At 32.3% G+C, this 26,575-nt stretch overlaps 3 protein-coding genes across 7 annotated transcripts; all 3 read left to right on the forward strand.

Moving 5' to 3' along the window:
• The first annotated feature begins 4,907 nt into the window (after window positions 1-4,907).
• Window positions 4,908-12,082, forward strand: LOC113857573 (mitogen-activated protein kinase kinase kinase 1-like). The gene is made up of 8 exons (XM_027489607.1): window positions 4,908-5,828; window positions 7,004-7,088; window positions 7,186-7,248; window positions 7,989-8,146; window positions 9,676-9,748; window positions 9,863-9,922; window positions 10,267-10,377; window positions 10,637-12,082. Exons 1-8 carry the CDS (start codon window positions 5,032-5,034, stop codon window positions 10,847-10,849), a joined length of 1,560 nt encoding a protein of 519 aa, XP_027345408.1. The 5' UTR covers window positions 4,908-5,031; the 3' UTR covers window positions 10,850-12,082.
• A 504-nt stretch (window positions 12,083-12,586) lies between these two features.
• Window positions 12,587-17,063, forward strand: LOC113857728. 5 transcript variants are annotated; one of them, XM_027489888.1, is made up of 3 exons: window positions 12,587-12,810; window positions 13,360-13,415; window positions 15,680-17,063. In XM_027489888.1, exon 3 carries the CDS (start codon window positions 15,712-15,714, stop codon window positions 16,786-16,788), a length of 1,077 nt encoding a protein of 358 aa, XP_027345689.1. In that variant the 5' UTR covers window positions 12,587-12,810; window positions 13,360-13,415; window positions 15,680-15,711; the 3' UTR covers window positions 16,789-17,063. The 5 variants fall into 5 exon arrangements, with proteins under 5 accessions (XP_027345689.1, XP_027345688.1, XP_027345691.1 ...); XM_027489887.1 differs by having other exon boundaries at window positions 15,692-17,063; XM_027489890.1 differs by having other exon boundaries at window positions 12,587-13,415; window positions 15,692-17,063.
• A 6,118-nt stretch (window positions 17,064-23,181) lies between these two features.
• Window positions 23,182-24,479, forward strand: LOC113857543 (protein G1-like5). The gene is made up of 2 exons (XM_027489543.1): window positions 23,182-23,761; window positions 23,864-24,479. The coding sequence occupies exons 1-2, from the start codon at window positions 23,706-23,708 to the stop codon at window positions 24,420-24,422; spliced, it is 615 nt and encodes a 204-aa protein (XP_027345344.1). The 5' UTR covers window positions 23,182-23,705; the 3' UTR covers window positions 24,423-24,479.
• Window positions 24,480-26,575: the final 2,096 nt, after the last annotated feature.

Here is a 26,575-nt window from a genome sequence, read left to right on the forward strand (position 1 = left end):
AACTGATGATTTATTTACCCTTGATTTGAATTCAATTATTTTATAAATATAACTAATTTTAAATTAATGATGCAATAATTATCAAATATTATTTTTTTTCTTTTTATTTTCGAGAAAAAAAGGAAAAAAGATTATTCAAAACGGGAAACAGATTTTAATTAACTAAAAAAGAGCATGCAGAAACATATGTGAAATAAGTGAATTTTTTTTAAAAGAATGAGTGAAAAAGGCTGGGCATACCTTATCAGCAACGCCTAATGTGCTCGATGCATGTTATGATTTCCTACACGAGTCATTCATTTTATATGTAACATATGAGTGATATTATTTTTTTAATTCTATCAATCATCGTATACCTCTTTCTTTTCTTATCTTTTGCTTTTTTGTTTTAATCAATGTACAAAAAACAATTATCTAAATATATAGTATAAAATGATATAATTTCTCTAAACATATCGATGGCTTAGATGAAGTCTCAAAATATACTTATAAGTTTTTAAGTCTCATTTTACACCTTAAGATCAAAGGCCTTTGAGTGACTCTAAAGGTTGTCCAACATCTCTACTCTCTTCTCATTCTTATATAAAAAAATGCCATGACATGGTCGTGTCTTCATGACAGACAACCATATATGACTTCATTAATATGCTTTGAAGACATATGGGTCATTGAGATCTAAATCAGTCACCAAGGCCTTCAAGAAAAATTCTACAATAACATGTATGGGAACTTTTTAATTTATAGCTTTTCATTTTGCATCTCCATGGCTGGTTATCATCATTTCTGTTTTGCTCAAAAAGAAAGCATCATTCTCCAAGCCTAACTCAAATGGAGCTACGACGCTGGCAATAGGTTCTCTTTTGAGTCTAATTCTATATTTGGAGGAAAGAAAGTGTGTAGAAAAGAATAGATAAAGAAATAAATATCAGAGAAATGCAATTGAAAAGATATGTTATTTGGATCAATAGATATAAGAGAGAAAACAATAATATTTTTACTTTATTTGTTTAGATGAATGAATAAAAAAACAAAGAGAGTAATTTATAAGAAAAAATATTTAAAATAATAATACAGATTTTATTTTAACAAAAAATTAAAAGTATTAATATAATACTTTTTAATTATGTAATTTTTAAATTAAAAATATCACACCATTCTCTCTAACGATTATCCTTCTTTGTTTTAGTAGGACTCAGTTAACTTTTTCTCTCCTCCCACATAAAGGAAAATAATATTTTTTCTACAAAATTATTTCTCTAATCTTGTATTTAATGAATCCAAACAATGCATTAAAAGGAAAATAGAAAGAAATGAGAAGATAAGAAATGAAACAAAAATAGAATAAAAATGTTATTTAAATTAGTAAAAAAAAAAGTGACAAGCAAATATACATATTATATAATTTTTTATAATAATAATAAATTTATTTCATTAAAAAATTATAGCTTTTAATATATAATAGTTCTCCTGAATACTTATTTTTTACTTATTATATTATTTTAAGAAATATTTACCATTAAAATAAAATAAAAAACAAAATTCAAGCCCCTATTACTGTTTCTTTCATGACAAAGATGAGAAGAAGAAAAGTCGTGGGCCTCACCTCTCACTTTTCTTTTTACTCACAAAAAATAAATCATCCAAACTTGAAGAAAATAATTTTTTTAATCCAAGATTATGCCTCTAAAATTATTTTTCACAAAATCATCTCATTCAAACAAAGCCTAACTGAGACTAGTTGCCTCCAAGTTCTTATGATCAATAAAATTCAACTCCACACACACACACATTTAAATAAATCATCTTCATAATTAATAGGTGATTTTAATGAAATCACAAAAAGACAAGTTTTGGCAAAATCAAGTGACGTGGCTTACGATGAAGAAGTAAATAGAGTAAACAAGTGAGAAAGACATGTTTTTTACTTTAATTCTAGTATGAGATCGAAAGAGGCCGCTCCAAGGCTTTTTATATTTAGGACTAATGAGTGGCTAACAAAATGAGACCTAAACATAAGCTATTCATTTGTTAGATATCAAAATTAATAGCATATAAAGGGGTATGATAGACGTTGCTCTTTTGCCTCTTCATTGTCATCAACTATTTGACTTGTTTGGTATAAGAATATAATAAATAAAAAAAGAAAATAGGAGGGATAAAAGTAAATTAACCATCCCTTTTAATAACTTTTAAATATAATAAACAACATATAAAATTATTATATTTTTTATTCATTAAAATACTCATCGTGCTCTATTGTCTTTATTCTAATCATTGAACCAGGCTTATTAAGCATTTAAGTGGAGGTGAATTCATGCAAAAAGAGTTTGGGCTTGATAGTCTTGTGCATGCTTTACCAGTGTTTTTTCTGTAAGATGTATGACGCAGCAACTTTTCTTTTTAACACAATTTCTCGTCAACAAATGGAAACACATTTTATTCTCACAATTTTAAAATCCAAACCTTATATTTTATTAGACAGATTTAAATCAAATAAATTTATTTTCTCATCTTTAACTGCAACTTATCAATTGAACTATTTCGTTGATATAAAATAGAAAAATAATCATTTCATTTAGTGGGTGTAACATAAATAGGAGAAAGAGAATAAAAAATATAATAAATGTGATATAAAAAAATATAAAAAATGGAGAAAAATCTGTTAATTCAAACACACGCTTAACACAGAAGATAATAGTCCCAACATTTCTCATCGTATATATCTTATATTTGTAAATGCAACTTTATGCATTGAAATATTTCGCAGTCAATGGCCAAGCAGATAACTACAGATTGATTAGATTAGACCTTTTTTTAATTAGCTGGTGAAGCTTTTGCAAGATTGTCGGTAATCAATTGCTTTTACATGTGCTGCTTCGCTACTATCAATTTAATAAATAAATTTTTTAAATAAATAAAAGTAAGATACATTTAAATTTCTTTTTTTAACTTTGTATGAAATTATTTAAACAACATTGTTGTAAATTCATACAATTATTCATATATAAAACATCATAAAATAAATTCAAAACTCGTAAAAACATGAATTACAGTTGAACCCCAAGAATGTTAGCCAAAAAAGGTTGAACATCAAGAATGCTGGGAAAAACTATTATAAAACTGTCGAATAGAACTCTAATATGGAATTTTACTTTTTAGATAGAGATCAAATATGAGGTATCTTTAATGCATTCACCCTACACATTTATTAACGAAAGTATTTTTAAGATTTTTTCTATCACGTTAAATAATTTTTATATCAAGTTTCTATTTTTATTTTTATTTAATATAATAATATTAATATTTCATTAACATTTTAAATATTCATAAATTTTTAATTGTTTATTTAGAAATTTTATTTTAATCAAATTATATATATAGTACAAAATTTTAAACAATAGCATTTTTTATTCATCATATCAAGTATTTTTTTTACTTTAAGTATTTATTTTTTAATTAAATATTATTTAAATTTTTTATACGTTAAAAATGATATATATATATATATATATATTAAAATGTAATAGAATATTTATTATCAATAATTATAATATTGACTCTTTTGAAATTTTATAAAAATTATAAAGTTGTAAAACAATCATACAATATGTTTTAAATTACTTATTTACAATTTTATTTTAATTTAATTATACATATATTGTGTAAAACAATAACTAGTTAAAATTAAAAAATCGATAAGAAGTACATTATTGATAATTTGGGAGTTTTAAAGTGTTCGGTTTACTATTTCATAATTTTTTATTTTAAAATTATAGATAAAAAGTCTCCTCTAAAATGGTAACTTTACTTGGCTTAGTCGTGTTTTAATATTAATCTTCTATATTTTTAATAATTTCATTTATCTATTCAATTAAAAAATAACATAAATATAATTAATAATCTTATTTATATAAAAAATACTGTTAACTTCTTATAACTATATATGATTTCTACTATTATTTTTATCTCTTTTATAATAAAGCATGTAAGACATTTAAAAATTAAGTAGAAGTAAAGATATGATTGTAAATTTAATAATTAATATAATTTTAAATTTTTAAATAAATAGATAAATAAAAGTAAAAAATTATTCCAAAGTGAGCTCTAGTCTCCCGTATGATAAAAAAAATGTTAAGACTAATTTAATATATGTATATTGAAAAAGAAAATTAATATGATGTACTTTTAAAATATTTTTTCTGGGTAAAAGAACTAATTTTTTATATTAAATTTTCTTGTATAATTTTTTAAAGTTAACATATTTTATAAAATTTTAATCTTAACGATAATAGTTTTAATATTTTTTGAAAAACATTTATAAAATATGTCATCTTTATAGAATTTGATATCAAAATAAGGCAATAAAGAGGTTAATAAACGTGAAATTTCTACAAAAAATTTTGAAATCAGATTAGAAGTGTCCAAGTGGCAGCAAACAATAAATTTTGATCGATAAAACAGATGGGTCTAATATTTGATCATTGACTTTTCGTACGCACCCAATCGTTGTTTTCTAGGCTTTGTCTCCCACTTTTTCCTGCAACGCGGAACCATCCTCTGCGTCCAACTCTATAGTAAAAATATTTTTTTCTATTTTATTTTAAATCAATTTCGATTTAAATCATGTATATAAGTAAATTTATTATTGAAGATTATATATATATATATATATATATATATATATATAAATTAAAAAGTGAAAAATTAGTTATTTTTTAAAAAGTAAAAAATTAAAATTATTAAAGATATTATTATAATACCTGCTTTTCTTTTAAAAAGTGAAAAACTAAAAGAAAGACAGGTATCATAAAACGCCAAAAAAGTACTACTTATGATAAATAAAAATAAAAAAGCACAGGAGCCATAAAAAATAGTGAATTAAATACTAAAAAAAAGAATGGAAAAGAAGAACAGCTGAGCTGAGGTGCTAAGCACTAGCAGCAAATTCCTCTTGAATTTCCAGCAGCCATCGAAGAAGCAGAGAAACAAACAAAACAGAGCAAAACTGAAACACGCCAAACCAAAGAAACAATGATGGATTGGAGGCGAAAATCAAACTCCAAGAAGCACTCTCAGCCACAGCCACAGCCACAGCCACAGCCTCGCCTGCAGCGCCTCAACGCCAAGAAAGACTTCCATTACCAACCACCCACCACTCATTCTTCCACCCCTTCCTCTTCCTTCCACCAGTCCAGCTTCCGCCTCATGGGCCTCGACGACGGTGAATTCGACCGCATCTTCCAATCCTTGGGCCTCTCTGGGCCCGAAGACTTCTCCATCCCCACCGCTGACTGGGAAGCCCGAAAGGCTCGCGTTGCTTCCTCCAACCCTAAATTGGAAAATCGCACCTCTGATTCTCCAGGGGAACAGCACTCCAACCACCAGGTTCGGCTGGGAGGAGGTGGTGGTGGGATCAAGGGTGTTAGGCCTCCCCTTCTCGCTCCACCCCCAGCTGTTGATGGTTTGATTAGTGCTTTTGCTCCTCTCGATGATGTCGGCGCTGTTTCTGTTGCTGTTGCTGTTTCTGTTGATGTTGTTAATTCTCCTTCGTCTTCGGGTGAACATGATATTAGGGGTGTTGTTGGTAGAGTCAGGCATGGGGAGAGGAGCGTGCTTTTTACTGATTCTGGTTCATTTACTACTTCCCATGATGATGATAGTGATGTTGGTGGTGATAGGCCTTGCTCTGTTTCTGGTTCTGGGGTCGTTGATGAGTTGCTTCATTATGTTTCCTCCAATGGGTGGTTTAGAAGGACTTTCTCCTCTTGGCAAAAGGGTGACATTTTGGGAAATGGGTCCTTTGGAACGGTTTATGAAGGCTTCACCGAGTGAGTGTTTCCTATTTTCTTCTTTACTTCACTCTTTGCTTTTTTAGTTCTTTATTTAATGGTTTAGGTGAAATTAAAACGTCGTGCATATTTGACCTGGTTAGGGTTGTTGTTAGTCTGTGTTGTTTGGACTAGCTCGCACTTTTAGAGAAACACTGGTTACCTTATTTTTGTCACGCTTACTAAATGCGTGTTTGGTTCTGCAATTGTGCGCCTTAAATTCTCATTAATTTAACCGTGTCCATAGCTGTGCTGACAAGTTGGACGCATGTTCACTGAATTTTAATGCATATCCAGATATAGTCTATCATGATTTTCGTAGTTGGTGTTTTGTATGTGATTTAAAAAAAAAAAACATTTTTGGATTGCATTCAATTTCCAGTGAATGCGCACCAGTCAGGTAATATTATCTTATTATAATATAACCGCTGGTTGTGTAGCTTATAGGAAACTCAAGTGCTAAGGAAAAGTCTGCTCCTTTGATGAATACTTTTAAGCATGTTTGTGCTTAATTGCTTGTAAGAGCTGTTTATCGTACTGGCTCATTCTATGGCATGTACTTAAGTTGACAGCTTCAGCAGGTGCTCTATAGGAAAAGTGGATTAGGAGAGTCTCCTTGGCAGAGAATTTGTGTACTAGAACAATATGTCAAGTGTATAGTAATTAATAACTGGAAGACATCTTTGGTTTAGCTTTGCATTTTCTTCACCCTCTTTTAATCAGTTGGCCAGCTTTTAGAAATACTTATAGCTTGATTTTATAGATTGGTCTGCTAGTGATCCTTCTTTGTTCAGTTTATCTCTTTTTTTTAGCTGAGAGCAGAAGATAACCAGTTAAATATGACTTGTAGTCGTTGCCAAAATTAAGACAGCGAATACCATTTCGAAAATATCATAGGAGTTGAAGACATTTGAAAGTTGGTTTACCTGGTCAATGGAATCTGTCAGCTGCTGTTTTTTTACTGGCCACTCATAGGCTTTGGTTTGTAAAATTTATTTGTGGCTGCTAGCCTGCTACCATAATGGAAGTCTCTGTATCCATAGCTGATAAAACACAGGGGTCCAATTATTTTAATGTCAAGCTTGGTTCAAACAGACTGTAAGGAGGTCCATGCTTTTTAGCTTCATAATTTACCTTATTTTTACAGGGTTAACATGCATTTTCTTTTCTTGCAGTGATGGATTCTTTTTTGCAGTAAAGGAGGTGTCTTTGCTGGATGAAGGTAGCCAGGGAAAACAGAGTGTTTCCCAACTTCAGCAGGTGGGAGGATTTAGTTTTCTCATTTAAGCATATGATTTGTCCATTTCATTTTATTTGACAACATTTTTATATGTGATGTTTGTGCTCTACCTTTCAGGAAATATCTCTTTTGAGTCAGTTTGAACATAAAAACATAGTTCGATATTATGGCTCAGACAAGGTATGCTGTTATCTAGGGGGAAAGTCTCTTTTATTATGCCAGAATATGATATTTTAGGAAGAATAGTTGCATTTTTAGGACATAGGCAATTGAAATAAGCATTTTTCAATTTTGAAAGCTTATTTCACTTGGGAGTATTGCAATGCTTTCTTAGTGCTGTTTGAGCTGTCTGTATCTAAGTTTTGAACTGCAAATGCACTTTAAGATTGCTTCATCTTTTCTCCTTTTGGGTTGCAAATCTTTCTTTTTGTTTCTCTATTCTGCATCCTTTATAGAACTTATGAAAGACATTTTTTTCAGGTTTTCACAGTAGCCACAGTTTATTCCATTTTTTTAATTGCTTGGTTGTAGTAACTGAATGTTCATCGGACTCTATGCATTCCTTTTAATAATGATTGGCTCACTATACACTACCTGATTACATTCTTTGTCCTGTTTTCTGGAAATGTTCTTATTTAGTACTTGAATCGTTGTTTAGCTATCTATTCTTTAAATTCTGAATTTGGTCCTTGAACCATAATTTTTTGGCCTAGAATATAGTCCAATACGTGGACCAAAGTGATGCCACGCAAATCATTGGATGGTTGGTTTAATGTCAGTATGTCACTAAGCTTTTGAAGACCAAATTGATGTTTCAAAACTCAATTATTTTTTGTTTGGTTATGTTTCTTTAACAGAAATTGTGTTTCTAGTTTTTATTTCCTTCTTTGTTATTGATATTTATATGTTGTATTTCCCAGGACAAAAGTAAACTTTATATCTTCCTTGAGCTTATGTCAAAAGGGTCATTGGCAAGTCTCTATCAAAAGTATCGTTTAAACGATTCTCAAGTTTCTGCATACACAAGGCAGATTTTAAATGGCTTGAAGTATCTTCATGATCATGATGTGGTCCACAGGTAACATGGACGAATTTTCTATCATGATATTTGGCAATGACTGTGCCTATAATAACAACAATTTTATTTGGGTGAGTTCCATGAGAAATTTAGGTGATTTGATTTTGTTAATGATGTTACAGTGTTTTGTGGTTAGGGACTTAGGGGTCATGGTATTTTTATTTCATTCTTAATGTTATTAGGGAAATTGTTCTTGAATGTTTTAGACAATAAAGGGCTTCTTCACAACCGAAGTTGATGTGTATGTGTGTGTTTGTGCATCTGTGTATCTTAATAGAATTTTATACCAGGTTGAAACTGGATGACAATAGATATCTTTCAAAAGTGTATGGCTATGACATTTAGAAATTCCGTCTCTATTTTTTTGAACCTTTTGTCTTTCATGAACAAGTTTCTAGATATATTCAGTTGTGGACTTCATAGTCTTGTACTTAACTTCATTTTGCAATTAGAAAAACAACATCAAAACCTTTTTCCCACTAGTTTCCAAATAACTGACCTTTTTGTTTTTTAAATAAACTTTGGTCTGATAGGATGTTTATTTTATGAGAATTTGAGAAGCCATTTGGGACTTGTTAATTCATGAATCCTTGGATATAGAAAAGAAAGAGTTTTTCAGCTCTTTTCCTTAGGTTCTATATTGGAGGTAACAACGGATTTTATTCATTTTCCATTTCTGCTTGTTGTAGATTTTTTATGGATGGATTGAATTTAATATTTGCTGTTAAATGTTGTGATTTTACGCCATTAATTATTGATTCTGATTCTGAATATCTTTGAATCCTAATGTGTTGTGGAGGTTGGGACCTTAGCTCTTACATTGTTTGTTCTTTGTGGCCGTTCTGAGTATGTATGTATGTATATATGTTATCAAAGTCTCACATGCATTGGAAATGTAGAAAAAAAATGATATGGTGGTTTCCTTTAAAAGTAACCTTAGATTTTGTTAAATGAGAAGTTTAAGAACTTAATCTTAATTTGAACCTTATTTAAGAATTTGAAATGGGTATCTTTAAGAAGTAACTTATGAACTTTGGTCATGTAAATAATCTGGTGACTTGAAACTTGATGTTCTTGTAAGTTTTCAATTGAATTGTATTATTGAGGCAATCCAAGAACAAATTATGAATGGGAGAATCATAATGAAGCTATTAATACCCATCAATGGCTAGTTTTCTGTTTAGGACTAAGGCTAAGAGAATATTTTGCAAATGAAATTTCTTTAACAAGTCAGTGATCTAGCCATGAGTTGCCAACAGTTATAATGTTTCTGCTTTATATTAGATGATATGTTATAGATTTATTTGCACAGATATGCATACCAAGAAAGTTGTTAAGAAACCATATATGGAATATGATTCCCTGCCTGGAAAGATGAGTATGCTTTAACAAATTTGGATAGTGAAAAATGCTTAACTTTGAATCACTGCAATAGATGAAAGTTGAATGCAGTGCTGGGAAATTGACTTCTGAAATAACATTGATTTGCTACATTCTATATGTCTTAACCCAAATATTCAATTTTAAAGGGATATCAAGTGTTCCAATATACTGGTTGACGTAAGTGGGTCAGTCAAGCTTGCAGATTTTGGGTTGGCAAAGGTAACCTTCTTCAACAAAACTGAGTATCTCTTTTCATCTTCTTATTATATGAAGTCCAAATGCTGTCAGCATGTAATTATATAATTCATGTTCTTGGTTCTTTCACCTGTTCAGGCAACAAAATTTAATGATGTTAAATCAAGCAAGGGCTCCCCCTACTGGATGGCCCCTGAGGTTTGCCTCTGCTCTCATGTTATTTGTTTGGTATAATTCCTGCAAGGGGATGAACTACAATGAAATTGTATGGCAGTCTAATTCAGTTGTTTGTCTGTACTCTGTAGTACATACCCCAAATGTGAAATGCTGCTGTAAGACCATAAATTTCAACCACCCATAAATTAGTCTAATTCAGTACATGCTTTTGTTGATTTTCTAGTGCTAGAGTGAAGATTCAGAATGTTGAATCCGTAGTTTTTCCACTCATTTATGATTTAGTGGAAATGTTTCAAGAAACTGACAAATGAATACTACTGAGCTTTTGAGTGTGACTAGTTTAACTTTGAATTGTTGGATAATAGGTTGTTAACTTAAAGAACCAAGGTTATGGGCTAGCAGCTGATATATGGAGCTTAGGGTGTACAGTTTTGGAGATGTTGCAAAGGCAGCCTCCTTACTCTGATTTGGAAGGAGTAAGTAACATTTTTTATATCAGTTTTTTTCTTATCTGGTTTGTTACTTTCCTATTTTTCCTTGATTACTTTATTATGGAGACTCGATTAATTTTATCCTCTGTTGTTTTTGCTTTTCACACCTTTGAATTATAAATATTTAGGATTTTAGAGTTGGTTACTAAGATTCTATAATTATCAAGCTAGATAAATTAGACTTCTCTTTGAAATTGGATAACTGGTGATAATGTATACAAATATTTTTTTTCTACCTCGACAGATGCAAGCGTTATTTCGGATTGGCAGGGGTGAACCTCCACCTATTCCTGAATCTTTATCTAATGATGCCCGGGATTTCATTCTTAAATGCTTACAAGTTAACTCAAACAAACGCCCAACTGCAGCTGAGCTACTGGATCATCCATTTCTAAGGAGACCATTGCTCTCTCCCTTAAGTTCTGATTCTCCACATAGTAATATCTTTCGGTTATAAGAGCTCTCGATCACCTCATATTGGCGCTGAGAAATTCAAATTCATCCTGTATTTTCTGAAGTTTGGGTTTATGCTGGTGGAATGTCCGGGACATAGTTAATGGGTATGCAGATATCTACTGAAGTTGGACCTCGCAACTATCAACTGGTTGATTTATCCCACCTGCTCTTATTTAGGCCACCACGTTGATCCCTCGGTGAAGACCGGTTCATTGAAAGGGGAGAATGTTTTATCAAGAGTTCCACTAACATAAGCTTTCACCTTTTATGCTGAGTGAGAGAAGCAATGCCTCTTTATCTCACAGTGTGAATATTCTTATGGCTGGAGGGACGGAGAATTCAGGAGATGGATCTTTTCATTTCTAAATCATTGATCTTTACTCCGAGACAGATGCTCCCACCTGGAGATTGCTATGTCTAATTACAGCTGTTGGACATTTGGGATTGAGTTGTGGGGTCTTCTGGTAACTTTGCTTCTACTCAATCTTATGTGGAGCTTATATTCATGCCATTGTTCTTCCTTAAAAGTTCTACTGACACGAGAATGGCCTGCTGGTTCGTGAAACTTGTTCTTAGGTATGACCACTCAACATGTAAATAGTTACTCAAGAAAGGGGCGGCTGCAACAATTAAAGTTAGTCACGAGAATGATGTTGTATATATATTTTTTGTACAATCTCTCATGCCATTACATCAACAATCTCTCAAGACCAGCTATAACTAAAAACATTGAAATCAAATATGCATTTTGTATTTTCACCGAGACTTATTTGCTGTAGGAGGTAAAGTCACAGTATGTGGCACGTGATAAGGTACTGTTTGCTGGGTGGTCCTCCTAAGAACCATGGTAGCTACAAATTCATAATAACTTTTGGTTGCGCTAACTTGTTCATCGTTGGTAGGAAAAGACCAAAACAAGCTAATGCGACTCCTTAACAACATACTTGTGCTTGAATTGTCAAACAAGTAGTTCAGTTCAAAATTACAATGTATGACGAAGCATCAAGTCCATAATGCATTTTGAAATTGATTCAATAATCAAGCAGCAAAATATGGTCACGACGTGATGACGACAATGCTGGAGTTCCATGGACCAAGAGGAGCCCTTTTCTTGTACGGAATTGATTAACTGATTGATTGTTGTATCAAATTTTCTTTTTAAAGTTACTAAATTTAAGCGTCAAAAGCTGTATTTTTTGTTCTTATTATTATCGGTATATAAAAGGTTGAATTTAAACAATTAACAATAGTAATTTTTTTAATTAAAAATAACATTTATTATGTCTTTGTATCTGTAATATAATAAATATTTTCGATAAAAATTACTATTTTAAATATTTAAAATTAGTCTAAACAAGTGAGATTAATAAAATTATGGTGGGTAAAGTTAGGCCAATCTAATAATTCTTTACGGATTGTAAGATTCTTATTATTAAAATTTTATCTTTTACAATATATTATAATTTGTTTAGCAATATTTATAATTCTGATATTTTTTGGAAAAAAAGTACCAGGCGGAAGGAATTTATAAATGTTATGATGGGAATATGCTTTGATCCTTCTGGTTTTTGGGAAAGGAAGCACGTGAAGGCGCACTTTGTAGTACGAAGTCACGTTCAGGGTTGGTCAGTTACGCAAGAGCGTGGAGGCACTCGCTTCAGGAGCGCGTGTGGGTGAGAATGCGTGACACAGTGATAGGAAGGGAAGCAAAGGAGGGGGGTTGTAGCGTAGAAATGACTCCAAGTTGGCGATTCTCAACTTTCTCTCTCTTAAACAGTAGATTATGAGAGAGAAGCTTCTCTCCCCTTCCATTTCCCTCTCGATTCTTTCGCCTTTGCTTTCGATCCTTTGCTAGAGAACCTTATTCTCTCTCCCTCTCTCCCTCTCTCCCTCTCTCTTTGTTTTTCCCTTCAAATTCGCTTCGTTTTTTATTTCCAATTTCATTTTCTTCCTAACCGCCTGGTACGAACACTATTCCTTCACCCTCTCTCTCTCTCGTCTTTCATTTTAGTTTCCGCTTCTTTTTTTTTTTTTTATTGTTGTTGCCCAATTTTCGAATCGTGTATGTAGCATTCGATCATTCTTAAAATTTGCTAACCCGTGGGTTTTTTTTAAAATTATTTTTAACTGACAATTGAGGAAAGGATACCTCGTTGGATGTGCTTTGTTGCTCCGAAGTTGAAAGTTTCAATCTTTCTCCCATTTTCGTTAGTTTTCTCGGCTTTCAAACAGATGGGCATTTTTTGTTTTATCCCTATTTTTACTGCTTAATTTTTTTTGGATTAAAAAAATATATGGATTAGGTGGGATGATTGGATCTAAGATGGATGCGTATAGTTTTGCTGCATGTGCTTCTTATCTTAACTCCATGTTCTGATTAATATTATATTAATGTTACTTTGGTAGTTGTCTTTGCTAGCTGTTGCCTCTCACCACGTTACTTCCTTGTGACCGACTTATATGAATCTCTTACTTTGTTTGCTTTCTTGCTGTTCAATTATTTATTGCCAGATGCACTTTGGTCTCTCAAACTAAATTGTTGGATTCATTACTCCAATTGCGAGTTGGTGAGTTTTTCTGGTTTTGATGCATTACATACTTTCTTTTCAGCAATCTATAAAGTTGACAGAATGGGGCTATTTCCAGCAATTGCCTTTCTTTTTGTATGTGATTGCATTGCATTGAGCGCGTAGTCCACATGTATATATGTTTTCTTCATCTTCAGTATGTTAACTTGCTAGGTTAGCTAAGTGTTCGTTTCAAATTCAGCTTGATTTAGGCAAATAAGTTACTACATTGTTTCTTTAAGTTCAATCAGAAGCAGTATAAGTGTTAACTTGTTTATAAAATTTGCCTCATTATGGAGTTGGTTTAATTCCCTGCTAGTTTCTTCCTTTCTCCCTCTCATTTAGAATCCGTACAATCCCTTTCATGAGACTGGTTATTATATGCTCGGACCTCAATTTTGTTGGAAGAGAAGTTTTCTCAAATCAACTTTTTAACTGAATCTATGATAACGTCACTTCATTGTTAGAGCTAACTATCTGGTTTATGTTAATGGTCTAGTGGCACAAGACCACATGTCGTATTTTCAACTGCAAAAATATACGGGATTATTGATATATGCTCATCTTTGGGTTATTATCCTAGCAGAAATAAATTTGGTATTATGGTCACGGTTGGGCATGCTAGTACCTCTCTGAGCTGTTTTCAAAGTCCAATAATAATGTCAAAATAGACAAATAAAATATGGTTTGCCATGATTTTGAATGATTGCATCTTTGATTTATTATGATTTAGACATGAGAAGGCATTCTCGCTGGCTTCTTCTAAGAAGATGCCTCATCTGCTATTTCCTTATTCCTTCTCCTATATAATGAGTTCTCTTATCCAAAAGAAATAGTAGATTGTTCTAGATTTAATATCAATAGAAGTAATTGTACTATTAATTTAGACGTTCATGATGATGCATTTTGCCATGGCCAAAGAAAAATATTTTCATGTAATTTGTTGTCAAGAATTGAAGTATTTTGTGTTGGTTTATGTGTAAATTGATCTACAGTCATTAGAAGTTCACTAATTATCTACCACCTTTTTGGCATTCACCTTTTTGGCATTAAGTGTGGGAAGGTACTTGTGAAAGTTTTAGCCTTGGTATTGGAGAGCATAATATTTCACACTAGCCTTAGTACATGCATCTGCTGCCACCATTTTGTGGGCTGGTCATCCATTTAATGTTTGGCTAACAAAGATGCCCATGTAATGTATGAAAAGAAACCTTGGTCCTGAAGGAGAAAACTGTCTTTTTCTTCTTCTTTCTGTATTGGACGAGGTTGTTACGATGGTGATCTTCCTCATAGGTTCACTTGATCTTACACTTCTGTGTGGGATCTTTGGTCCTGGCTATAGCACACCAACTTGGTTCTGCAAGAAGACCATTGGATTGTTGGGCTAGCTTGTTAAATCACTTACACTGGAGCTGATTGTTGCTATGACTCTGCCCTTTGTGTTCCCATATGTCTGTCAAATTCATTGATCTTGCTGTCGCATAATGACATACCATAATTGTAAAATCACGTTGTGCAAGTCTGAGTTTTCTTCTTAAAACTTAATATTTAGTGTGTCGTGCATGGTGTTATTTTTTGTTCATTTTTTTTCTTCTTAAATTGATGTTGCTTAGGCACTGGTCAAATTGGCAGTAGAAATAAATGAGTGCTGGTGTGACAAACTTATGCACTAAACTTGGTTATTAGTGGTTTTCACATAATGGATCTGGGAGGGTCAGATCACTTTTTCCATTGAATGATTGAATTGAATTTTCTGTCAAAACTAGGCCAGAACTTTTGTAGTGAAGTATCTAATTTATTTGTAGGATCTTCGGAGGATAGATTCTCCTCCAATCTTTTTGTACTCTCCCCTTTCTAATAAATATGTATATTGAAAAATTGAAGATTTCTTACTACATGTTGCAAAGGGTTGGGGTTCACTGCAGAAAATGAAAGCATGATTGCATAATGTGGTAAAAAATGACATTTTTCTGTTCATTCTTGATTTGTGCATGAGGGTAAATTGGATTTCTATTCTGTCTGCACCTTGCCTTCAGTTTTTTATTTTTTCCTGGTGTACGAATTCTTGATTGGCATTACATTATACCCAAACACAGTTACACATTGTTTGTAATTACAGATGTATTTTTTATCTTAAATAATTTGTAAGTTTGATGACTACTTTCTGTCTACATGAAAAATATATGAACAAATTTGAATTTTGACAACCTAATATCTGGAATCTGGATCCCTATAATCAGAGTTTCCTTTTAACATTTTGGCAGTTCATATTCCAGGTTCTGTTGGAATATTGGAAATGGCAAAAGGTAGCAGGGGACGACATAGGATTGCTTCTCGTCAGTACAGATTGACTCCGTACCCTCTGGCTTCTTGCAAGAGGGATATTTGTGAGGATATGTGCCAAAAGAAATGTTCTAAAGGTTTGGATAAGAAAGAGTGGGAAGATGTGACGTGTTCTGTGTGCATGGAATATCCACACAATGCTGTTCTTCTTCTTTGTTCTTCTCATGACAAGGGTTGTCGTCCCTACATGTGTGGAACTAGCTTCCGACATTCCAACTGCCTTGATCAGTACAAGAAAGCTTACACTAAAGTAATTTCATCTAGCAGACAACCCATGCAAGGCTCGATCAATACTCCAGGTGTGCTACAAGATTCGAACTTGCCTCTTGAGAAGAGTGAAGTCACAGAGCTTGCATGCCCCTTATGCAGGGGTCAGGTGAAAGGTTGGACTGTTGTGGAACCTGTTCGGGACTACCTGAATGCAAAGAAAAGAAGCTGCATGCAGGATGACTGCTCGTATGTTGGCAACTATAAAGAGTTGAAGAAGCATGTGAAAGCAGAGCATCCCTTGGCACGCCCACGGATGGTAGATCCTGCTCATGAACAAAAATGGAGATGGCTTGAGTGGGAGCGTGAACGGGAAGATGTTATCAGCACAGTAACATCAACAATGCCTGGGGCAGTGGTTTTTGGAGATTATGTTATAGAAGGTCACCATAATAATGACTTTGATACAGATGAAGAGGAGGGTGCCGATAATGCAGAAAGAAATGGAAGATTTCAGATGGGTATAGAGGCGATGAATTTCTTCCTCCTGTTGCATGCAGTTCGACAAGGGAATGACCTTAACAACCTTGGTAGGCGGCTGAGGCCAGAGCTGATTCCCAACAGGGTAGCAAGTCAGAATGTGGCTGGAGAGATGGATATCTCAGATGAAGACGATGATAATAGCAGGTACAATGAAGGTAATGATGATGGGGTATCTTTGGTTAGCCGTCTCCACCGCCATGGTGGTGGCAGAGTATTATTGGGCCGATCTGGCAGGAGGCGTAGACGTAGAGAAGCACATGCAAGGATCGGAGATAGTTGAAGATTGTGTATGAAACAGGAGGTTGGAAAAGGACAAGTTTCTTAGGTATATATCAGATTAGAAAATTTAGCACCATACAGTGGTGGCTTAATAACATTTGAAGGGTTTTCTTCCCCCAAAACAGGAAAATCAAAAGCTGGGCATTTTTATTTTTCAATCATGTTGTATTTTCTTTTACATGTACATTCCTACCTTCCTCCTATTACATTTGCACATTCCAATGTGAATTCACTCATGTATACATTTGATTTTATGAAATCTTTGACAAAATGTTGATTGTCACGAGAGGGTCCCAGGATTGAACAGTTGCTAACTGGCCGTTTCAGTTATTATATTGACTACGAACTCCGGCAAACCATGTACATTCCTAGCTTATGAGAGGATCACCACTACTGGTGGCTCTTTCAAACCCCAAATTTTGCTGGGGGAAATTCCATGCACTCAAGTCCAAGGATCCTAAATGGCCGCAGAATCCTTACCACTATTCAAACTTTTGTTTTTGTCATGCTACTGTTCAAACATTGAACAACACATTTGCAGTTTTAGATTCACGACGACAGATAACAGGTTGTCAAGAAAATGTAACTCTAAACCACGAACGCTGAAAACAAAAACTTCACCAAAATCTCACTCTGCCTTCATTCGTTATCGGTTTCTTCGGCAACCAAACTGGATAGGAATGAAGGTGGCTAATGATCATATTATTACGAGTGCACTGATTTATTTTTCGTATACCAATAAGCTTAAAACAATATATTCATTTTTATAAACCCAATAATAATAAAGACAGAAAAAGTGAATTGTGCTGACAATGTTTAGTAAATTTGCATTCTGAAGCCTTTCTTTTTTTATCTTATGTAAACTATCTTCGATTTATATAACATAGTATCGTATATGTTTTCATTCATACAGATCTTTTCTGATTTCTTATATTATGACGGGAATTGAGGCAAGTTAATGGAATATAATATAAGACCACCTATTTTCACAAAAATTTGAGCCATTTAACTGTTTGCATAACTCACTTCCTTCCTTGACTAATGTCGATTTCAGGTAAAACTAAACTAGATAAGCTAATTTGTTAGAGCCGTCTGTAGTTGCTACTGTGAATTTGGTGTAACAAAGGAAGACTCCATTTGCACCTCCTCAGGAATCGCTCTGAAATGCTGATCAACTTCATTCCCACACGTTGGAAAGAGAACTTGCTTTGTTGGAAGAACCAAAAGCCAGCCTTTTTGACATGAACAGTGGCAAGGCAAAAAGATGGTTCGACACAGCAATTTGAGGCTACAAAAGTGGAGAAAAGAGAAGGATTGTTGTAGTAATGACATAATTGACTATTATAGTGTGAATTCTCAAAAATTTCTTGTGCTAATTTTGTGTTTCTTTTCCCCTCCTTAGAATTTGAGTGATTATACTTCTTAGGTGTGATCTGCTTTGCTAATTAAATATATTATACTTATCCTTTTTTTTTTCTTTAGGTTTCAGCATTATTTTTAAAATTATATGGGCTATAATTTAGTTTTCATGATTTACGTTTATTTCACTGTCCTCTAATAAGTATCACCGTTGCTCAGGATTGTTAATCATCTATAAAAGCAAGTTGAAATGTGTAGTTTCAAACCGATTATAAGTTTGCTTGTGCATAACACTAACTTGGATGATGATACGCTGCTTCCAATTCAATTCAGGTAACTGGTTAACAAGTAGCTAGTTAGAAAGAAATTATAGGAAAACTCAACTGGAATTATGTACCAAACTTTCTAAGAATCTGTATTATAGGAGAAAAAAAATCAGGGTTAACGATATCCAAGTTCTCAAAGTTTCATTGATGTGTTTCAATTAATAGCCAACTCTGTGGACCTTGATCTATCTATACAAAATTGGAAGAGGGTTTAACTTACAAGTTTTATTCAGTTATTACAGATGCTACTGCTGAGTTTCTTGCCTAGGATCCCAAAAAGCAGAGAACAAGGCTTGGATCCAAGCACAACCAATGAAATTACATTGTAATTTCGAGCTCATTAATTTCGCTGCTGATGTTAATTTTCATTATCAATCTGGCGAAAATCAATCAAATCTGCAGAATAAAAAATCAAATGGGCCATCATAAAGCTAAGTTTATGCGGATCTATATGCCACTGACAAAAAAGAGAAAAGTGCTGGAGGGATGTTATAAGCCTATGTTACATTACTCAATGGTTATATTCATTGTAATTGCAAAATTACATTGTTCTGGGAAGGCTATAGTTTGAAGACACTTTCGTTGCTATTATTGCTGTCTGTAACTTTAACCTTATTTGCGGCGTTTCGATGAGGGCAATTTCTTATCAACTTTGTATGGTAGAATATTTATTTGTCGTGGTTTTCCAATTCACTAAAAATCTTTATTTGAATCTTTAATGCATATTTTTACACATTGTTTCAATTATTTAACTATATTTTTGTCTTGGAATTGGATAAGTTGTGTTGTGCAAGGTGAATAATATTCATTGAAGTTTCATGTTAAAAAAATTGAAAAAGAAAAATGTATAATTTTATAAATATGAGTTTAATATGTGTTTTATCCTTAATGTGTTGTCCTTTGAATATATTTGAAACTTGGGTAGTTATATATTAGAAAGGTCTGTAATCTTATTTATACAAAAATTATAATAAATTTGTAATTCTATCCATAAAAAATAATAAAATTAGTTTATGAGTTGATGAATAAAGACAAAATCTCTTAACATTAAAGTTGTATGTTTTTCTTTTATTTTCTCTTCTGTGAGTGCTCCGGTAATTAGACTAATTGGAATGGGTCTTGTAATGTCTATGATTGCCGTGCCTGTGATTGTCAACCAGCCAAGGCATACCACCAATTTCCCCAAGAATTTTCTTTGATATATTGGATCAAAAGTAGCTTTTGGTCTAAAAATAGAAACTTGTTTGGTAGATCCGCACGGCAATATCTTTAGATGTTCCATTGTATTTTAGGGTAAATTTTTTATAATGCTTATATATAAAAAAAGATAAAAAGTAATTGAAAGATAAAAATAATTACATAATATTATTGCAGTATTAATTTTTAGTAGTTTAAATAATAAAATAGATCTAAAAATATAGCATCATCTCAAGGATCAGAACATGGGGTAAAAGGAAATTTCAGCTTTGATTGATTTGGTGCAGAGAAGATTAAAAGAGACTTTGAAAAGACAAGTCGACGACTTTGTTTGATGACATGATCTCAATGACGACTAATGACTGCTTACTTGGTTTAAATGGCAAAGGCCATCTTAATCATAGGCTATGACTTGACACAAGTGCAACCTGGCAGTCACAGGCCTATCGATTATTCTAATGATGTCCTGTTACTTTGTTAATTAAGTTGACAAAGTAGGAGTTTTTTTTTTTTTTCACTTTGAATAAATAATGTTCTTGCTGCAGCGTTTGCTCTTCTTGTAGATAGATTTGCAGAAATTTCATTCAAAATTTCTATCCCACGCTGTTTTGTATAAAAATGGAATCTTGATCCATTATTTGTTTAACTTTTAAAATAGTATTATGATGAAGGGAAAATATATTGTTGTACAGTCTATTTTTAGGTAGTAGGAGGTGGAAGAAAGAAAGAAATAGAAAGAAAAGGGGAAAAAAATAGAGAAAAAAAATGTGAGAAGTGATCGATTGATAAGAAGAGATCGAGATGGAAAAATAATTTGTTAACATATATTCAAGGTAATATAATAAGAAATAAATCAATAATAAATTTTATTAAAATTATAATATTTAATACTATTAATACATTAGATTTCTATGGTTTTTTTTATTTATAAAAATGATTATATATAAATTTTTATTTAAAAAAAATGAGGCAGAAGATAAATGAAAGTACTATCCAGTTGTACGATATCTTGGTTGTATATATAGAAACTTTGGGTTTGGGTCTTTCTTGTAGCAGTCACCTTATCAACCTTAAGAGCTATATATTCCAGATCTGACAGCTTTCTCACATGCCTATTTTGCTCAAGAAAGGTTCTGCATATTAGCGACTGAAAGAGAGTGCTTCTCTTACTGGTTTACATCCATGGACCATATAACAATTTTTACAATTATCGTTAGTGATTTTCATCAAAATGTTTAAGAGACTATAAAACAATACTAAAAACCTCGATTGTCTTGTTATAGTCGGAATAGTACTTACGACAATGATGGTTCTAATCAGTTTCAAATAAGAAATCACCACAAAGAACACTAATGATCAAAGCGTAAGAGAGGGGGAAAAGTAGGAAAAAGAAAGCAACGAAAAAGAGTTAAAGAAAAAAACGGTGAATATATTTAAAAAAAATAAAGGTTTAAAAAGACATTTTCAATCTATCAAATGATATCTTTATACATGGAACTTTCTAAAAGAAAAGAACTTAGGGCATGTTTGTTTTTTATTTTTAAAAAGAATTTTAATTTTAATTCTTTCTACCTAATTTTAATTCTTTCATGTTTAATCTCTTATGTCGCGTGAGCAATCATATCTCTTTATTTTATATTCCTTTTTTGCTTGTCTTTATTAAGGAATAAATCAAACATTTTCTATTCCCAACAGCCAAATAAATAAAAGAATACATTTTGACCTAACATCTTGTGAACATCTAGATAGTTTTTCTTTTGGATCTACACATATGTTATAGGTTGCAAGTAACTCTGATGTTTTATCTCTGCTATACCTATATATTAAATTAAATTCCTAAATCTAATTCGTTAATTTCAAGAATTCTATTTCTTTTACCCAAGTAAAAATTAGCATGGATTAAAGTTATATCATGTTTTATGTTCATCTTTTTTACTTTGTTGTCATTATGACACGGCTTGCTCCAAAACGCAATAATGACCTTATTCAAGTTGTGAAGATTAAATTTTCCTTCCATTCTATAATCGAATTGATAATTTATATACCCTTTCAATCGTTGGGGGATAGGATAACATCTCAAGATCAGGAGAGTGAAACTTGGGAAACCAATGCCTGAACTGTTAATATATCCTCTTAGAGAAAGAGAAAAATCTTAATAAGATTTTATTTACCTGAATAGAATTAATTTTATAAACGATTTGTTAAAAAATGTAATCATAAAAATAATGTACTCCTTTAGGATATAATAAATGTTTACTACGCATCAAACGATTTCATTTTATTTTTTTTTTGGTTACCCCCTTATTATTATTAAAATGCAAATTCAAGCAAAGTTATATAACAATAATGTACTCTTTGGGATATATATGTTGCACTTTGCGGACATTATCTCACAAAAAAGAAAAAACAAATGAGTGTTTATCATGTGACAATACCAATGCGATGCCTATTTGTACATGAAGTTCATTTTTTTTAAAAATTAACACACACAAGTTATGCGACAAGTTTTTATATGTCACAGGTCTATGTAATATGGCGACATGGACTTGTTTCAAACGTGAAAAATTGACATGTGACTTTTATGTATGAATCTTATGTGGGTAAACCTGACAATCGTACCTATTTTGTCACACTACAAAAATAAATTATTATTGGCAAACATTGTAATTACTTTCGTTAATATAATACATCCTGTTATTAATATAAATTCATAATATTTATGATAAAACTTTAATTATAAGAAAAAATTATATTAACTAAGATAATATTAATATTTGATAGTGTAATATATTTCAAGGTCGATATAAACATTTTTAGGATATTGGACACCTTACACGTCTCTCTATCCCCATTCTTTCGCATCATCTCATTCATTAGATCTATCATTTTTCCTCTTTTCCCACTCAAGACATGTACGCTCTAAAGGAGAGTGTGAAAAAATCATGTGATGTATGCATGCGTGGATCGTAAGTCATTGTCTTGAAAGCTAGATTAGGTAGATGTTAGTATGATTATTAAGTTTTGGATTAAAGAAAATAACATACAAACTGAACTTAATCGATCGGTTCAAGCACGGTGGACGAAAATGTTGGCTGGTGGCGCCTGCAAGTGCAAAGTAATAACCCATTTAGTATAGTTGTTAAAAAGTGTAGCTAGCTAGGCTCCATGTGCAAATTGACAATTACCAATCCAGTAAAATGGTCTAATACAAGTTGTACTTACTTTACTTAAAAGAGGTAGGCCAATACAAGTTCCCCGCTAGCTTTTGTTTTGTTCTCCCCCTTAAAGCCATAGAGGAAGGAAAAGAAAACAAGGGCGATCAATGATTGAGATAGACGTTTATAAGTGAAATTCAAACTGCCATCACTTGCTCTCTAATGCATGGACCCCTCTCTTGTCTCCCTATAGCTAGGAAACTTGCCTACCCCTACTCAGCCTATGCCTCATCCTCAGCCTTAAATCCTCCCTTCTTAGTATTGCTTAAGTTTTATAAATTCCTTACCATTCTTCCCTACTTCCCTACCTCCCTATATACCTCCCACCCTTCTCCCTTCTTCTCCACTAGATTGAGTAAAGGCCTGGCTAACAAGAGCAAGAATTTCAACCTATGTCATCTTCTCTCACCTGGATCCATCCATGTTATCAAAATCACACCAAACTTATCTCTTTCCCTTTGACCATATAGGGGGATGAAGATCACCGACTTCAATTTTCCTTCTCCAAGCCAGCTAGCTAGCTTTAGACAAACCCAACCAAACCCACCTGAACAACAGTGCCTAAAGACCACATACCTCAAATTAACCTTTATAAATATCCCACCAAAACCCTCCAAAACATAAAAACACATATTGCACTAAACACTCCACAATCACACACACATATCCCAAACTCCCAACCTAAACTCGCAGAAAAAAGAAGGAAGTGCAATACAATATATTATATTACACATTTTCTCTGCCTTGAACCGAAACAATAATTTTTATTTTTATTTTTCTTTCATAGTAAATATTCATCACCAAAATAAAAACACTTCAACATGTCCGCCGCCGTGGCTGCCGCCGCCGCCGCCGCCGCCGCCGCGGCGATGTCGGGGTACCACAACTCCTCGGAGAGCCAACATAGAGATGATCAATTACCATTAACATCATCACAAAGAGTGCAACAAGCGTGTGTAGTGCCTCCTCCTTTGAGCAGGTACGAATCACAAAAGAGACGAGACTGGAACACCTTTGGGCAATACCTCAAAAACCACCGTCCACCGTTAACTCTCTCACGTTGCAGCGGTGCACACGTGCTAGAGTTCCTTCGCTACTTGGATCAGTTCGGGAAAACCAAGGTGCACGCTGAAACCTGCGCGTACTTTGGTAACTCGCACCCACCTGGTCCATGTCCGTGTCCACTGAAGCAAGCATGGGGTAGCCTCGACGCGCTCATAGGTCGGTTGCGTGCGGCGTTTGAAGAGAACGGTGGCACGCCGGAGATGAACCCTTTTGGCGCACGTGCGGTGAGACTTTACCTTAGGGAAGTGAGGGATGCTCAAGCCAAGGCTAGAGGAATAGCTTATGAGAAGAAGAAACGAAGGAAACCTCAACATCATCAACAACAACAAAGTGGGCTTGATCATGATGAGATGGGTTCAAGAGATCATATGCATTATTCAGGGTATGGTGGTGATTTTGTTCATCATCATCAGTTGTCCAATTCAAATGGGACAGTTCCTATGGCTGCTGCGGTTTCGTATTTCTCATCATAGTGTGTGTTTAATTAGTTTATTATGATTAATGTGTTTGGGTAATGGTGTAAAATGATAGGATATGTTCTATGATTAGTGATGTGGTAGGGCTACAGATGCACCAAGTGTGGTCATCATTAGTTGCTTATCAGTCTAATGTCTAATTAATACTGAATTTTCGTTCTAAATAAGCTTTGCTCTTTATATAGCTGAATGGGAAAGTTTTAAGAAATTCTATACATTATGGAATTTGCAAACTATTGTGGATGAATATGAATTTGATTAATACAGGTACTTTTATTCTCTTCTTGCTTATTTGTTTTTCAATATGCTACACATTCATCCTTCGATCTAAACTTTTTATTAGCTCAGTTTTTAATTACTTAAAACAAATAAAAGGATTATATAGAAAAGCGTGAAGACTAATACCTTCAATTTTTTTTAAAAAAACTAATTAAAATAATTGGATTTTTGTTGAAGAGAATTAGTGGCAAGGACCTTTAAGAAACATGGATGGATAAATTTGGGTAAAGTACCATAGCATCCATCCCTATATTTGTGTTTTTGAAAAAATATCCTTACTCATCTTTACATTCAAGTGGATACCAATTTTATTCTTCATTTTCATATTATACGGTACCTAAGTTTTCATTTATGTCTCGTTATTCACAATTTCTTAACTGAAATATGATTTTTTTTATATTTTTTATAAATTAATAAAACATAAATATCATTATAAGATAAAAATATTAAAAATTACATTAAATAAGGTACAAAAATAAATAAAAAATCATCTATCTAAATTCAAACACAATGATATATATAAGATACTAATAAATTGCAACCCAATATAAAAATGAAATTACAACAAAATTATTCATCTAAAATTTTAATTTTAATTTTACTTGCGCTCTATGCGCATACACAAGAATAAAGATTAATTCATATCAAAATTATTCTATTGAATAATCCTTTATAAAAGTTGAACTTTCACAAATTTATTAGTTAAATTAATTTTTTTTATTAAGTATGTTAAGTTTAAAACAATCATATAACTAATAGCAAAAAAAAAAAACAAAAAACAATCATATAACTAAATAATTTGTTGACATTTCATCCAATAACTTTAATTTAATTCATAATATATTTTTAAAATATAAATAAATTTTAAGTATAAAATCATGTGTTTATAAACACCTATTTTATTCAAAACTTCCTTTTCATTAATGATCATTTGGTATTAACTGCCAGTTAATAGTTGGAAACAAAATTTATATTAACCCAATGTTTTGAAAATACATTTGTAAATAACTATTAATTTTTTTATTAATTAAGTAGTTAATTTTTATGTCAACTAACAAATAATTATGAATAAATTTTTATATTAATTTTTTATGCACTATTGATATCTTTCAACTAACAGTTTAAAACTAATTATTTTTTAGTTCATCTTTAAACAGAGTCTTTAAATCATATACACTTGATGAAGAATTGAACATGATTAACAAATATAATAAACTCAATTATTTATCCATTGTATCAAGCTTTATTGATATTAAATATTTAAGTTTTGAAATCAACGTATGGTTATTATTAATCCATTCTTATTTATCTATCCAAAAAAATTATGAATTTTTAATTTGTTCTTATTTATTTGTCTATATAAAAATTCAAGATAATATCAATTATTATTTTTCACCAATACTTCTTCGCTCATATAAGAATTTTAACAAAATGATTGAATTTTTTTTATCTATGTAATCTTTTTTCTCTCTAAATTGATAAATAAGAATGAAAATACTGCTTATTTGAGTAGTCATTTAGTATCACTAAAAATGATTAAGTTAATGATGATTTTTTTTCTATAAAATAATTTGTTTAATGCGTGTTGAAGAATACATAATATAAGTACGTGTGTATATAAAAATGCTACACAAAAAATGACTCAAGTAACAATTACGTTGGAGCTCAACATCGAGTGATCATGTTATCTCGAGCAAATTTTCTCTTATTACATTATTATATTTACGAGTGGATAACATTTAATTTCCAGGGAGTTCGTAGTTTGTGGTGTTGAGAATTGGTCCCATATGTTGAATGGTGGGGAGTATATCTAGTTTCACTGTTTTTGTCCCTTTGATTTATGGTATTCATGCAGCAGAATCGAAGTTGAA

This window comes from Abrus precatorius, unplaced genomic scaffold (assembly GCF_003935025.1).
Source record: "Abrus precatorius isolate BTA unplaced genomic scaffold, Abrus_2018 Scaffold2, whole genome shotgun sequence".
Lineage (NCBI taxonomy): Eukaryota > Viridiplantae > Streptophyta > Magnoliopsida > Fabales > Fabaceae > Abrus > Abrus precatorius.